This window comes from Lithobates pipiens, unplaced genomic scaffold (genome assembly GCF_037356315.1).
Source record: "Lithobates pipiens isolate NorthernLeopardFrog02 unplaced genomic scaffold, aLitPip1_a1.2 Scaffold_3, whole genome shotgun sequence".
NCBI classification, from domain to species: domain Eukaryota; kingdom Metazoa; phylum Chordata; class Amphibia; order Anura; family Ranidae; genus Lithobates; species Lithobates pipiens.
The window spans coordinates 89,332,589-89,347,679 of NW_027507790.1; the positions used below are offsets into that span (position 1 = coordinate 89,332,589).

Here is a 15,091-nt window from a genome sequence, read left to right on the forward strand (position 1 = left end):
TTGGACATGTGCCTCCTCCTCCTCCCTCCTTCCAGGCACCCACGTGGAGTCAGTGCCCTCATCATCCCCTCCCTCTTCATCGCTGTAGCAAACCTGGCAGTATGCTGCAGCTTGTGGAACATGACTGCCAGATTGCTGTGCTTCTTGAGCATCCTCTCTCTCTGCGCTCACGCTACTGCCTTCCTCTAGCTGAGTGTCATCATCAGAGCCCACCAAACACTGGGCATCCTCCTGGAGCATGTACCCAACACTGTGCTCAAAGAGTTCAGGAGACTCCTCAGGAGGACGTGGTGGGTCTAGGGAAGGAGTCACTGATGATGACATTGAGAGGAGGGAAGACGATGCGTTGGCAGCTGCTTTGCTACTACCCTGAGACTGGGTGAGAGAGGATGAGGAGGATGAAGAGGGCTTGGTCATCCACTCTACCAAGTCGTTGGCATGTTGCGGTTCAACATGTCCAGCTGCAGAAAAGAAGGACAAGCATGTCCCATGGCCACGTGCTGATGACAATGCACCGCGTCCACGACCAGCACTGTTGTCTCTAGACACAGAGCCTGCTTGCCCTCTTTTATCGGCTCGCGCCTGTCTGCCTCTCCTTGCTGGCCTTCCAGACATGGTAATGGCCTGAAGGGAGTTGGGTAAAACAGTAGTTGGGTAGTTTATATTGTGCTGGAGGCACACAACACCCACTAACTCCTGCAGATGCCTTTTTTATAGAACAGCAGAGTTAAAGGGGTATATACAGATGTATACTGTGCTGGAAGCACACACAACTTCCAATAACTCCTGCAGATGACAATTGGGTCCAAATAGAGAACAGCTATGTAGGTGGATTATAGCGGTATGTACTGGGTACAGAGCACGCAGACAGCATGCACTATCTCCTGGCACTACTGACTGCAAGCTCTATTATTAAAGATGGACCACTAGCTATATAGGTGAGGTGAATATCACAGTGTATACTGCGGTCAGGGCACGCAGACAATAACCAGAAAACAGCAGAGTTAAAGGGGTATATACAGATGTATACTGTGCTGTGCTGGAAGCACACACAACTTCCAATAACTCCTGCAGATGGCAATTGGGCTCAAATAGAGAACAGCTATGTAGGTGGATATAGTGGTATGTACTGGGTACAGAGCACGCAGACAGCACGCACTATCTCCTGGCACTACTGACTGCAAGCTCTATTATTAAAGATGGACCACTAGCTATATAGGTGAGGTGAATATCACGGTGTATACTGCGGTCAGGGCACGCAGACAATAACCAGAAAACAGCAGAGTTAAAGGGGTATATACAGATGTATACTGTACTGTGCTGTGCTGGAAGCACACACAACTTCCAATAACTCCTGCAGATGGCAATTGGGCTCAAATAGAGAACAGCTATGTAGGTGGATATAGTGGTATGTACTGGGTACAGAGCACGCAGACAGCACGCACTATCTCCTAACACTACTGACTGCAAGCTCTATTATTAAAACTAGATCACTAGCTATATAGGTGAGGTGAATATAGTGGTGTATACTGCGGTCAGGGCACAGACAGTAACCACTACACAAGAGCAAGATAGGAAATCAGCCAAAAACGATTGGTGTGTAACTGTGTTGAAGGTACACAGAACACCCACTGCTTCAGATGCTAACACACTACACGAGGCCGCCTCAAAGGCGGCTTTATATAGTGTGGGGCGTGCACTACACAGCCTGAGCTATGATTGGCCACAGGCAGGATGCCTGTGGCCAACCATGGCTCTCCTCGCTGCTGGCGCTGCGATTGGCCAAGCATGCGGGGTCACAGTGCATGCTTGGCCAATCATGAGCCAGCAATGCACTGCGCCATCGCAGTGCATTGTGGGCCACACGAATTTTGCCGCGAACGGCCCAAACGTTCGGAATTCGGCGAACGCCCGAACGACCAATGTTCGAGTCGAACGTACGTTCGACTCGAACACGAAGCTCATCCCTAGTCTCCATACATATCTTGCAGGATTCATATTTTTCCCCCAAGGGATTCTGTAGAACAATTTGCTTTTTTAATATTGGACAATGCTTTCCTTACTCATCCATCCCTTCTTACCCCTCTAATCTCACACTTTAGCTTGGGTTAAAGAATATTTTTTAGCCCTAATTTTCACGTATGATTGTACTAGAAAATGCATTGAAAAAAAAAAAAAACGAAAAAAACATTTACATTTTCAAACTTCTTGATGTAATTGTGGGTGAGAATATCGGCCTCATAGAGATCTTCTTCAGGATCCAGGGGCTCGCCTACAAGCATCTTCCAAAAGCAAGATAGTAGATCCAGTGGAAGAGGCACATCTGCGCGGATAGCTATACCCAGTAACTGACCAAAGAAATGAAGCAGCTGCTCCTCTGCATAGGTTATAGGGCTTGGTGTCAGAAGGAACTTCCCCTGTGGAAATAAAAACTGGTATTACACAATAAAATATGAACCAACATTTCTCTTAAAGCAGAAGCTTAGAGGGAGGATTATCACTATCTTCAGGTTTTTATTTTTGTCTGCCCCCAGTCTGAAAGAGACAAAATGTAATGCCTTTTATACAGCCAGAGGTGGCTGTTCACAAGGCACAATTGATTCGCGTTGTCACTAATTTATCGCGGCCTCTCAGTTCCACCCATTCAAATCAATGGTGCTGCACCACAATTGCAAGCCAAACAGCTCGTGGTTGCAGTGCATTAGTGGCATTAAAAGTTGCCTTTCTGTGGACCATAGGATACTAAAACCATATTAAAACTCTGCCATTTTAAAGCGTTACTAAACCCAGGACCCTGTAGTCACTATATCTGGTCTCTCAAAGTACACAGAACATTGAAATGCAATTATTTTAGTAAATATAAAGTGCTAAATACCTTTTCTTATCAGAAGTATACAGCAGTCTTGTGAATTCTATCAGTGCCCGGCTGAGCACTGGTTAAAGCTTGTAGGAGGAGTTTTTATTTTCCGCTGACTTTCCTATGAAGCTGAAGGACCCCTTGTCTGGACAGTGCTGTTCGGCCCTGTGCTGATCACATGCACAACCCCCCTCCCCCCCCAAAAAAAAAAAAAACTTAATAGCAATACTCACTAAACTGAGCCTGTGCAGAGTGTCCCCAAGGCTCTGTACTACCAGGAAATGGATTGGGGACTGTGCAAGAAAGGGTGGATCAGAGAAGATGGGATCAAACAGCCTTTTTACACGATGCGCATGATTAACCCCTTAGGTTAAACAGTGAGTATAACATGTCTGCTTTACTGCATATACACACTGATTTTTACTGTTGTGGGTTTAGTAACACTTTAGGGCTGGTCTGTGATATAGTTATTGGTAATTGTACGTGTGACCATGAGCGCCACTAAATCTTCGTTGTACGTCGTTTCTCCTTTCCTCCCTTGATGAAATGTAAAATGTGGCTGTGGAAAATTGTAAGAAAAAAAAAAAAAACAGGCATTCGGGAGGCAGCAGAATTAAGATTGATGGCAAAAGCAGGATGGGTCAAGTGTTTGTTGGTTTACTTGTGAAATACCTTTCTTGGAGTACATCACAGAACCCAGAGGAGTTAAGTTTATTGACTACTTTGTTTTCCTGAAGGTGGCAACAAACACTGGCCAAATATAGAAGAAATCCTCACCTGTACCACAGGTCTGAAAAAAGAGCTGATGAATTCACCAAGAAATACTGGATAGACAAGCAGCCCTGACCCCTGCAAGAACCCTCACGTAGTACAAACAGGGAATCTGTTGAAATTAAGATTTAGACTTCAGGTAAACGCAAATAGCTCAAACGACTTCTGAAGAATTTAAGTTCCATCTCCTTAGGTGGCCCAGGATTAGGACAAAAAAAAAAAAAAAAAACACACATTGTCCTGATTCAAGTGGTAGGACTGAGCCCAAAGAACCAGGAGAGGATCCTTGCAGGAAAGTGCAGCCGACTAGGAGAACCCTCTGTGTGAGCCAGGGTAACAACAAACCTAAAGACAACTATGCATGTAGGGAACAAAAAAAAAGGAATCTCGTAGAGAAGTCCAAAAAGAGAGGTCCATGGAGATGGGGGGGGGGGGGGGGGGGGGGTCACATAGGAACAATTCATCTGACACCCCGCAAAGTCTTTAATCAAGGAATGAGGCCTCTGAAACAGCATGGCCAAGGGCTAGATTTCAAAGCTTTACATCAGGCAGAAAAAGCATTCCATATACAGTGGTACACCTTCCTGGAGGTTGACTTTCTAGTATTGCGGAAGGTATTATGCATCAAGGACAGCCACAATCCCTTGGCCATGCTGTCAAAGCCAGCAACTACAAAGTAGGATGGAAGATCAGATCTTGTGACAGCCAATTTAGCTGACCTTAGAGAGCTCACAGTTCATCCGATAAGAGATTTACAATGTCTACATACCACGTTCATTTTGGCCAAGCAGGTGCGATCAGATTTCACCTGAATCCCCTTCACCTTTATTTTTTTTAACCCTAATTTTTATTTTAGACATTAATATAATTACACACATTAAAAAAAACACAGCCTCATTTGAACCCACCCAAACATCCAGCCATACCCCAAAAAAAAAAAAAAAAAAAAAAAAGAGGGGGGGCTGGTTTGAGTTGGAGGATGGTCCCCAATCTCTAATACCACAAAGTGGAGATTCCTGAATACCCAACAAGGGAACTATTCACTATAATATAATTGATCCATGGTTCCCATTTAACAAAAAACTCTTCTGATCTATTACTATTGGTACAAACCCTTTCTCATCATCCATAATTATGTTAACCTGTTTTACCCAGTAATCTATAGTAGTCGCTTCTGACTTTTACCAAAAGGCAGGGATTAACTGTTTGTGGACCAGCCTCCACAGTTTTACTGTGGCAGGTTGGTCTGCTGCGCAAAATCATGTTATTGTACATGATCTCACGAGGTTCGGATAGCAGGCACCCGCCGCGAGCTCCGCGGATCCCGCTGACTCAATGTCCACTGGTATACCAGCGATCGTCTCATGGAGGGGAAGAACGGGGAAATGCTGATTTCTGCCTAGTGACAGGACACTAATCACAGCTCCCTGTAATCAAAGTGGTGATCAGTGTCGTGTCACACATAGCGCACCCCCCTACAGTTAGAATCACTCGCTAGGACACACTAAACCCCTGCAGCGTCCCCTGTGGACATTCCCACCAATGCTGCACAATAGGCAAGGAAGCAGCTGCAGTAAAGGGAAGGCATAGATTAGGGAAAACTGATATCAAGGAGTCATCAGCTACCACAAATGCTTGAGGATCAGTGGTTCAGGACACAAACCTGTTCAGTTTGATGTTGGTCTACATTTAGTGACGCCCCACCACAGACAAAACTTGGAGCAACACCTCCAGAAGAATCGCCTATTCTGCTGAAAATGCGCATTGGTGGAGAAGGTCAGAATGTGAAGTTTTGTCCAAGACAAAATCATGTCCACTTTTTCCTGAGTAGCATGACTTCTTGTTATGCTGCTCAGAGTTCCAGGATGTTGAAAAGCATCTGTGTGGATAGCCACTATTCCAGAGTCTTAGTTAAGTGCATAGCAAATCCAAATACTTCTGACATTGGTCCCATAACAGGCAATTGAGCTGCAGAGCTTTGGAATGAAACTGGGCATAGGGGACCACATCAAAGGCTGCCACCATCTTTCCCAGTACCTTCATGCACACCTGACGAGGGATTTTGCAACAACCTCAGAGACTGCACCTGGACATGAAGAGAGGCACTTCTTCTGTGGAAGCAGTACCCTCACCTGTGCCCTGTTAATTACGTTTAAGTACTCTAGACATTATGTCGGAACCAAATTCGTCTTCTGAAGGTTCAGAATCTATCCAGGAATTGTACCATCTTGCTGGGCATTTGAAGTCGAGTTGATTGCTCCATGAGAAGCAGAGCAGGTTGTCCAGGTACCCCACACAATATGGATACTCTTGCATGCGGTGTCTGGGTACAGCTCCTGTTGGCCACTGGGCAGTAGTAACCAGATAATGCCCTTCTCTACCTCATCAGGGGTGTTAGGAACAGCCCAGAAAATCATGACTAATCCCTTAAATAGAAAATCGTCAAAGGGACATCGGTAGGCAAATCCATTATATAGGGACACTAGATAAAAACTGAGGCTTGCTGAGCTGGGTGGGTTTAGGTTTTAGCGGTGATCCCTGCCCTTTTATTGGGCAGTGTCCATTCACTTGAAGGTTGCAACATAAAACACAAGTAGTTTTGAATATAAACTTCTCGGTTTCCTTTTTTGTAGAATTTAGAAAATGGTGTACCACTACGTCTACACAAAGAAAATATATTTTGTAGTGCAACAATGCAACCTAAAAGTCCACATTGTGGGTATGTGAACAATATAAATATATCAAGAGCATAAAAAAGACCAATGCTGAAGAAGGGGCAGTGGAGGTCATTAAAAACATCATCATCAGTTAACAAAGGAAACATCACAACAGAAGCTCCATAAATGACGATATTGGGGGATCAAGCTGACAGGTAAGTAAACACAAACAGGTACAGTGTATAATCACTGACAGAGATATCTAATCCACTCATATTACACAATAAACAGAATGACGAAGCCTCTCAGGGGGATCAGCAATGCTGTGGGCAGTCTAGGTACTGTAGCCCACGAGCAGTGAAAGCAAAAGCAGGTACTGGTGCTGGGAGGTGGTAACAGAAAGCACTCAAGAGATACACAAATGATCATAGATGTGTGTCTCTGGGTGCTTTTTGTTATCTCTCGGTGCCAGTACCGGAATTTGCTTTTTCTGCGTGCCGCTATAAGGGCTGCTAATCCCGATATGCTTCATTTTGCTATGCATTTTGCAATGGGAGTAGAGTGGTTATTTTTTTTATCTCTATTCAAGTGTTTATATCACCGACCCTGGTTATGCCCGTTTGTGTTTACTTACCTTTATATTTACATGCTTGGAATGGAAGGATTCATGATAAGTGATGAGAAAGTCCACTTCTAAACAGCTGTCAGCGGGACTGGTGCCTGCCTCACCACCTGTCTCCATGACAATTGTAAATAGCAAGATTTACCCCTCATTTGTCTTCATAACGCAATTCAACACAAAAAAATAAAGGTTATGGTATTAAAACCTACTTAAACATTGTTCGATTGTCACTAAAATCTGCTCTCTCATGTAGAAAAATAAAAGACTTAATTATAAAAATGCTAAAAAAAAAAAAAAAAAAAAGCCACTATGACTGACAAACGAATAAAGCTCCATATGTTTTATTCTGCATAAAATGTTATCTAATATTGAGAATTATACAGGTATCTGGGAGTGTAACAGATGTAGAAGAGCACATATTTTTCAAGTACTATACATCATGTATACATATTATTCTAACATCTGTCATGGAGGTGCCCAGAACCTTGTTCAGGAGTAAGGATGAGCTCTGGCGTGTTCACGCACTCCACGTGCAGAGCCCGCCAGGAAGTCGGCGCAGCGCTGCGCTAATCACAGGCAGTGAGACATTTCCTCGATGCACGGCTGCAGAGATCAGGCAATGTCTCGCTGCCTGCGAGTAGCGCAGCGCTGTGCTGACTTCCTGGCGGGCTCTGCACGTGGACTGTGCGAATGCGCCGGAGCTCATCCCTATTCAGGAGGCAGTAGGAAGGGGTGACCTAGCAAGGCTTTAGCTGCAGAGAAAACCCCCACACATAATTTATATGTGCTAGTTGGATATTATGCTGAAGCTTTCATATGGGGTTGCCGTGCTGTACTAGGTCACAACTGGATGGAAAAGAAAACAGAAAGACAATCCTGAATACACAATTGCACTGACACAAGGCAGAATCAATATACCAACAGTAAAAGATGCTTGCCTGCCTAACAGGCCCATGGTTTACTGACTTCTTACCTTATTCTTATTGACCGCCGAGCTGGGACAAAGCAGAAGGAGAGACAAGGATGAGCTCTGGAGTTCTTTACACACTTGCCACAAGAAATGGCGGAAAGAGCCACCTGAAAACAACTCATAGCATTAAAATATCTATGAAGTAGTAGTCAATCTGCCCCAATTATGCCCTAAAACCCTGTGATACAATGGAACACTTTACAAATTGTGTAGCTTAATTATGAGCTAGAACGGTGTCCTTGAACTTGGAGACAGTAATAAATTCACCACATTAGGGCTTATTCATACCAGCCCTGTTGCAATACCTTGCTTTATACGGGGCCTTGTTTTATGTGCATCGTGATAATATGATGTAGGCACACATTATATTGCAAGGCCACATACTACAGTGCGTGCCAATATGTTGCAACACAATGCTGTACATAGCCTTAAACGTAGTTGAATTTTAATAAAGTTAAAAAAACAAGCACTTATTTGTACCAAATGCTTTGCAGCAAGTGTGCACAATGCACATCAGTGATCGTATACTGGGCGCACCATAATGCATGCTCACTGTTGTGCAGACAGATCTTTGTCCAGCTGGGTTTTTTTGTGTGTCAAAAACACACAGTACGACACCTGTGTGAAATATCTAAATTAATGTACAGCAGGGCTCATACTAAAAAACGTCATACATGAAAGAAAGCATACCTGCAGAGCATTGGTGATTTAATAAAAAAGCTTTGATCTGACAGAGCAAATGTCATACTTGTGGAACAGAATGGAGGATGCTAGAAACTGATAGTATGACATGGTGCACTGCACATTACACTGGTGATAAGCCTTGTTATCCTGCACGTTAAGAAGCATTTTGTTGCAGCCCTGTATAATGAGGAATTTGCCAAGTAACTCACTTGTTCCGTGTACTTCTTCTCCAGTAAAACGGATGTTGAATGCATAAGTAGGATCCCCTCCGCTTGCAAGTTTGACACACAGCTGGGAGGAAGGAACACAGGCCAGCTGCCGAGCTGCTTGGCAGAAGTAAGCGTTCTCGGAGGTCCGAATTTCACCTAGATAGAAAAAAAAGAAAAGAAAAGATGGAGAATTAAGAGGCATTTAAAAAGTATCAAACCAACCAGACCATGCTCAATCTTTGCAAAATGTTTAATGTCCTGTGTTTAGGTACCAAATAAAATACAGTAGGACCTGGTTATATTAAGGTAAGGTTGACTACAGTTATCTGTTAGAAACTGACAATTTATAATGAGGTCTAAAACTGTTCCCAGTTAATTATCAATTTTTCACCTGACATGCATTATGAATATTCCATGTTTTTTAGGCAGACAATTCAAAGACATGGTAGCTTATCTCTAACGTCCAGAGAAAAGCAACATTAGACCAAAAATGATCCAACCTGGAATACGTTAACCATTCTGGTGGCACGCTATATTGTAGCAACAGTTTATATCTCACATGGTTCTTCCAAGGTTGAAGTGATCTGCAGTATGTAGGTTAGTGGGAATACAACTACATATTTGTTATGATTATCTAAAATCAAGAATATTGCAAGCAGTAATGGTTGACAGATGAACCAGGGCTTTATAAAGGGGAGTTCAAGTTTCTCTTTCTTGTGATAACAGTTCTACCTGAAATGACATAATATTCTGTATTCACCTGTGTAATAAGTATAAGTAATGCAAATTTAGTAGGTGTATGAAAACCAATCCCTATTACCTACTTCCTACAAGCCCCTGGTAAAGAATGAAGAGAGCCTAATGCTGGGTCATAGGCTATAGGCGAGGAGCAAAATTTCTACGTGTCCAACCTCCTACAGGCAAGGCACATGCTCCAGTTTAGTGTCCAAAATGGGCAATTATAGAAAGCAGTATAAACAAATCAAATGGTTTACTGGCTTTGATCAAGATAGTTTAATTTCAATAAACGTGTTCAGTGCTCTGACCTCCCACAATTTCCAGTGGATCGAGGCTGATCTCCGGAGCTGCGTGGTCAGCAGTCCTCTGCACAGTTGCATTCAACACACGACTCATCACCATCACTTTCGTATCATAGAAGATCAGTCCTATATAAAGAAATGCAGAAAGTGAACCTATAACTTATACTTTAAACTACTATTACACCTGGATTTATCTGATAAAAACAAAAGCAATAAAAGTACAATAGACTGCAGAATACAATGCATCTTGGTACAGCTATTTGAAGGCAATGCAATGCTAAAAACTTTTAATACATTCCACACTGCTGAAACCCAAAAAAAAAAAACCAAAGGCTGCTACTGCTGACCGCCTCCTAAAAATGCTGCTTGCCTTTCTGCCATCCCTTATAAATAAAGCTAAAGTCAAAGGATCAGTGTGACAGCCAGACAGCTAACATTTCAGAAAGTGGTCAAAATGAATGCTGAACATTAAAAAAGGCTAGTCCACAAAAAAAAAACCTTCCAAAATAACATGCACGGATCAGCATATAAGCATCTACAAACCTTTTGCTTGTTGTAGTAGAGCAGAAATACTATGCGTGTACATTTCTGTCTGTCGTAGCTCCACAAGTGGCAGGAAAAAGGTTTCTAAGGTTGTGTTCAGTGATTGTAGGAGGGCAAATCTGAGCCGTAGACTTTCTATGGGCACATCTGAATAATGAAAGAAAAGTAGATCATTAGACCCTACAGTCTAACAGGTATAATAGGATTTTTGAACTCACCGGAAGTCATCCTACTTTAGGTTATACAGGTGCCTACAGAAGGGTTGGACACTAGCAAACAAAACTGTAGGCCGGCAAAGGATCCCGCGCCCCCCCCCCCCATCCCCAGCATGTGTCTTGGTTTGCAACCAGCAGTATCAATCTGTCTGGGCGGCACAGTGGTGTAGTGGTTAGCACTCTCACCTAGCAGTAAGAAGGGTCGCTGGTTTGAATCCCAACCACGACACCACCTGCCTGGAGTTTGCATGTTATCCCTGTGCCTGCGTGGGTTTCCTCCGGGTACACCGGTTTCCTCCCACAATCCAAAGACATGCAGGTAGGTTAATTGGCTTCTGTCCAAAATTGGCCCTAGAATATGAATGGGCACCTTGGATTGTGGGCTCCTTGAGGGTAGGGACCAATGTGAGTGTGCAACGTACAGGGATAGGGACAATTGCAGACACTCTCTCAGGTTGAACTGGATGGACTGGTGTCTTTATTCAACCTTACTAACTATGAAACTATGAATCTGAGTCTTGATTTCAGAAAAAATGAAAGCAACATGCTGTAAAAATGTGGTTTTCCAGCAGAGCCAAATAAAAGACACCGATCCTCCTAGGACATTAGTAAAGAGCCAGGGCATGCTGGTAGTAGATAGGGTTATCCTGTGGGGGCCTACAGTTGATTTCTTTTGCCAGTGTCCAACTGGATCCAATGCGCATAGGTGTGAACCCAGCCTAAATATGAATAACTTCCTGTGTTCCACCAAAGACAAGAAAGAAAAACTAGTTATAGGTATTTTTAATGTCAAATAATTTCAATATAAGGTCTATATTTTCTGAAATAGAAATGTACAAAAATAATCACTTACTGAGCAGACAGGACACCCTAGGATCAGCAGTGTCTGAAGTGTCCAAATAGACCTCATGAGGATGTAATCGGGCAGGGGTTATGGCTAGATGACGGCAAAGGCGATTGATATACTGAACTAAAGCAACATCCATTTCAAGGGCCCATTTTCTGCTGGATTTCTGGGCATGACGCGTGTCAGTGCAGGCACATCTGAAGAGACAGATATATCAATCGTAAATATAAATCCCATGAACAAGTACTGTCTGCAGAACTATACAATTTTGTAGAAATGTTATGGCATCATGCACTATCATATGTGCCATTTTCTATCTGTATATAGTTTGTCGGTATGTCGCTTCAGTAGTGCTATTTAAAGAGGTAGTACACTAAAAAGTTATAATTTAGTTAAAGATGGATCCTGGTAGATAGAATAGATCATCTGCATGGCTTCTTATATCTGATCATATGATGATGGTAAGATATAGTGGCCAATGCTCCCTGCTCTGTTCCCTTCCCACCTTGGAGTTCTCAGTGTTCCTTTCAAACTGCTAAATTCTGAATCTTTTTCATATTGTACAATAAATTATATCCCTTTAAAATGACTCTGTGACATGTAGGAGCCATGATTATTCATGTACATAGACCTCACCACCATGGTCACTTCGAGACACAGTAAGCTTAAAAATAAAATTACCCCCAGCATCTAAAACACATACATTTTTGGTGGACTGGGTATTCAGCAGTATTGTGGCTGCCTACATCTAAAAAGGAGGACCTTGCGCTGTGAAGGAGGTCAGCAAGAGATTTCTGGCACTCATCCATGCTAATGTTTAAACTGGAACCACATAGTTCGATTTACTTTTTCTTTCAAGATCATAGGTCAGATTGTCAACATTTTTATTCAGATCATTTTTTTTATTAACTTTTCTGACTTTTATAGTTACAAAAATAACATTTCCCAAACGTGGCAGGTTAAGAATATCCAGCAAGCATAGTTTAGGATAAGGTCCTATCGTCTCTATTAATTACAGTTACAATTTGCTGCCAGTAAAGCCAGCCATAGATGGATCAAAATTTGGCTGGTTCAGCAGGTACAGGCCGAATTTTGAACCATCTATGGGCAGGCCGGTTGTACATCTGTCCCAGACTGCACTGTTATCCCGTATCCACACACTTGATGTGGATGGGGAATCCCTCTGGCAGAGCTGACAGCAGGGAGACTTTGCTGCCATCAGAACGCATTCATCAGTGTAAGCAGCAGCACTGATCGATCTCTAAATCTACTTCTTTACAATAGCTTGTTGGAATATTTTCGCTCAATTGGTGGTGCCGGCACTGATGACTGTGTTCTGATGGCAAGAGTCTCCCTGCTGTCAGCTCTGTCGGAGGAATTCCCCATCGAAATCAAGTGTGTGGATACAGGATAACAGTGCAATCTGGGACACATGAACAAAATTAACCAAGTACTTTGTGCAAATTGCCTGTCTAAACAATCCATTTACTCTATAATTAAATCGGGCAGACCCTCAGGTTACACAGCTGTTGAGAAATCTGAAAGGCGAAATCTAAAGCAGTCGAAAACCAAAAGAAAATTCTTGATCGTCAAGTTGTTCATTTTTTTTTGCATCATTGTGTGCAAGCTGCGACATGCGATTTTCCGTTTCAATAATTTATACGTTTCTTTTCAAGACAGAAAAGAAATACAAAACATAGCAACAACAGTAGTTTGCTAATGTAACATACGCAGCAGCACTGGTAAACACAATGCAACAAGGAACATTGTTGGACTGCTCATTATTTTGATTAAAAGTCCCGGTAGTTGTTGTGGGCCAACTCACAGCAGTTCCATGATGTGAAGGACCCAGATTGGAAGGAAAACAGTGCCTTTCCAAATAGGAGTGAAATGCGATTTTCATGCTGCAATCAAAAGTGCCTAACCCAACATCCTGGATTCTTTTTTTTTTTTTTAGAAAAACATAACAATTGTATGCACCATTTTAATTTTTCAATCGACAGAATGTTTGGATGTTGACTCATCTATGGGCAGCTTAAAACAAGATTTGATTGCATGAGGCACAAGGTTGTACATGCTGAGTGGCTCATAACAAGACTGTGGCTGATTTTTAGTACTTTGCTGGGCTGCCTTTTTAGCAGGCCACACAATTTCGAAGGACTGGACTTACAGAGTTGGACTATAAAGTAGTGAAAATGAAAGAAAGAGAACCAGCATCAAGCGGAAAAATGAAAAGCATAGTCACTTTCTACTGTGAAGTAGAGCTGCATGAGCTGGCTAAAATGAGAATCGCGATTTTTTTGCTTACAAGATAGATCACGATTCTCTCACGATTCTCACGGCATAACATCTTTCACATTAAAACAAAAAAAAAATTGTGATAACTTTACGGTTTCATTTTTTTTTATTTATTGAAGTGTATTTTTCCCAAAAAATAGCATTTGAAAGACCGCTGGGCAAATACAGCGTGACATAAAATATTGCAGCAATTGCCATTTTATTCCCTAGGGCCTCTGCTAAAAAAAAAATGTCTGTATGTATGTATGTTTGTATGTATGTGTATTGTTTATATTAAATAATGGCCTACTCTCAGCAGGAGAGATGGTCAGGAGGGGTGAATCGAGATCGCTATTTTGTAACGATTAATCGTGCAGCTCTACTGTGAAGTCATGTACTCAGAGTTGCTTAAAAGAAAAAAAAAAAAAAGAAAAAAAAAAAAGCTATCAGAGAACAGTTATATTGAATAAAAACATGGGGGGGAAAAAAAAAGTGCAGAGCCTTCTCGTGATGTTGACAGGTCAGTGAACACAAATAATTCCAGGGGCTAAACATTGCAGTGTGATTTTTATGAATAGGATGGACCAGGGTATGTGTAGCTTCAGTAGTACACTATCACTAGTGCAGACAGTGATAGCCACTCTCCATTATAAATATTACATTGGAATTATATATTATTATTATTAGACAGGATTTAAATAGTGCCAACTGTTTGCTCTATAAAATCCGGTAAAACAGAGTGCATTATTCCATTGTTGTTGACCTGTTTTTCAGCCACCAACCACAGGGGTAAAATTGATCTTTTTTACTAATATAATATACCGGTATATAGGTATGGAATATGTCAATACCTTTCAAAGTGCAGGTCATAGCCACAAGCCAGGATAGCTCTCCAGATGCTTCGGATGTCTTGCTTAGCTTTGTCAACCACAAATTTGTGGAAACCTTCTAGTGTCAGGTACTTTTCCTCTGCAACTGAAAATGCAATGCACAGAAATTAAACTATAGTATAAATAATTAGACAGAAAGCATATGTAATCCTTAGTAGCAGACATACTTTCCTGCTTCTTTGTGGGAGATTTGTCATTGTCTTTCTCATCTGGCCGGCTCTTCTCTGGAGACTTTGGCTTTACAATTGGCTTCTTCTCACTGAGAGCGGTTCTGTCGATGTGAAAACATTTTATTTAGAGTTTTTATACATCTTTTATTGGTTTCATTAACTGCTTAAATATAAAAACTTTGACACTTTTGGGCATAATTATTTAGAAAGATAGGAATGTTTAAACCCCTGTACACACGGTCGGAGAGTTCGACAACCAAATCCGTCGGATTTTGTCCGTCGGATCTTGTCTGAAACTGTTACATACACACGGTCGGACAAAGTTGTCAAAAAATCAGA

General features: G+C 42.1%; 1 protein-coding gene across 2 annotated transcripts in view; it reads right to left on the reverse strand.

The window, feature by feature from the left end:
• The window catches only part of HECTD4 (HECT domain E3 ubiquitin protein ligase 4), a 269,419-nt gene that overhangs the window by 21,491 nt on the left and 232,837 nt on the right, over positions 1–15,091 (reverse strand). For both annotated transcript variants that reach the window (XM_077462034.1, XM_077462033.1), the window contains exons 65-72: positions 14,750–14,853; positions 14,544–14,667; positions 11,422–11,612; positions 10,354–10,500; positions 9,817–9,936; positions 8,771–8,926; positions 7,881–7,984; positions 2,196–2,417 (exon numbers count right to left, since the gene is read on the reverse strand). In XM_077462034.1, coding sequence (XP_077318160.1) covers positions 2,196–2,417; positions 7,881–7,984; positions 8,771–8,926; positions 9,817–9,936; positions 10,354–10,500; positions 11,422–11,612; positions 14,544–14,667; positions 14,750–14,853 — 1,168 coding nt within the window. The remainder of the gene's footprint in view (positions 1–2,195; positions 2,418–7,880; positions 7,985–8,770; positions 8,927–9,816; positions 9,937–10,353; positions 10,501–11,421; positions 11,613–14,543; positions 14,668–14,749; positions 14,854–15,091) is intronic.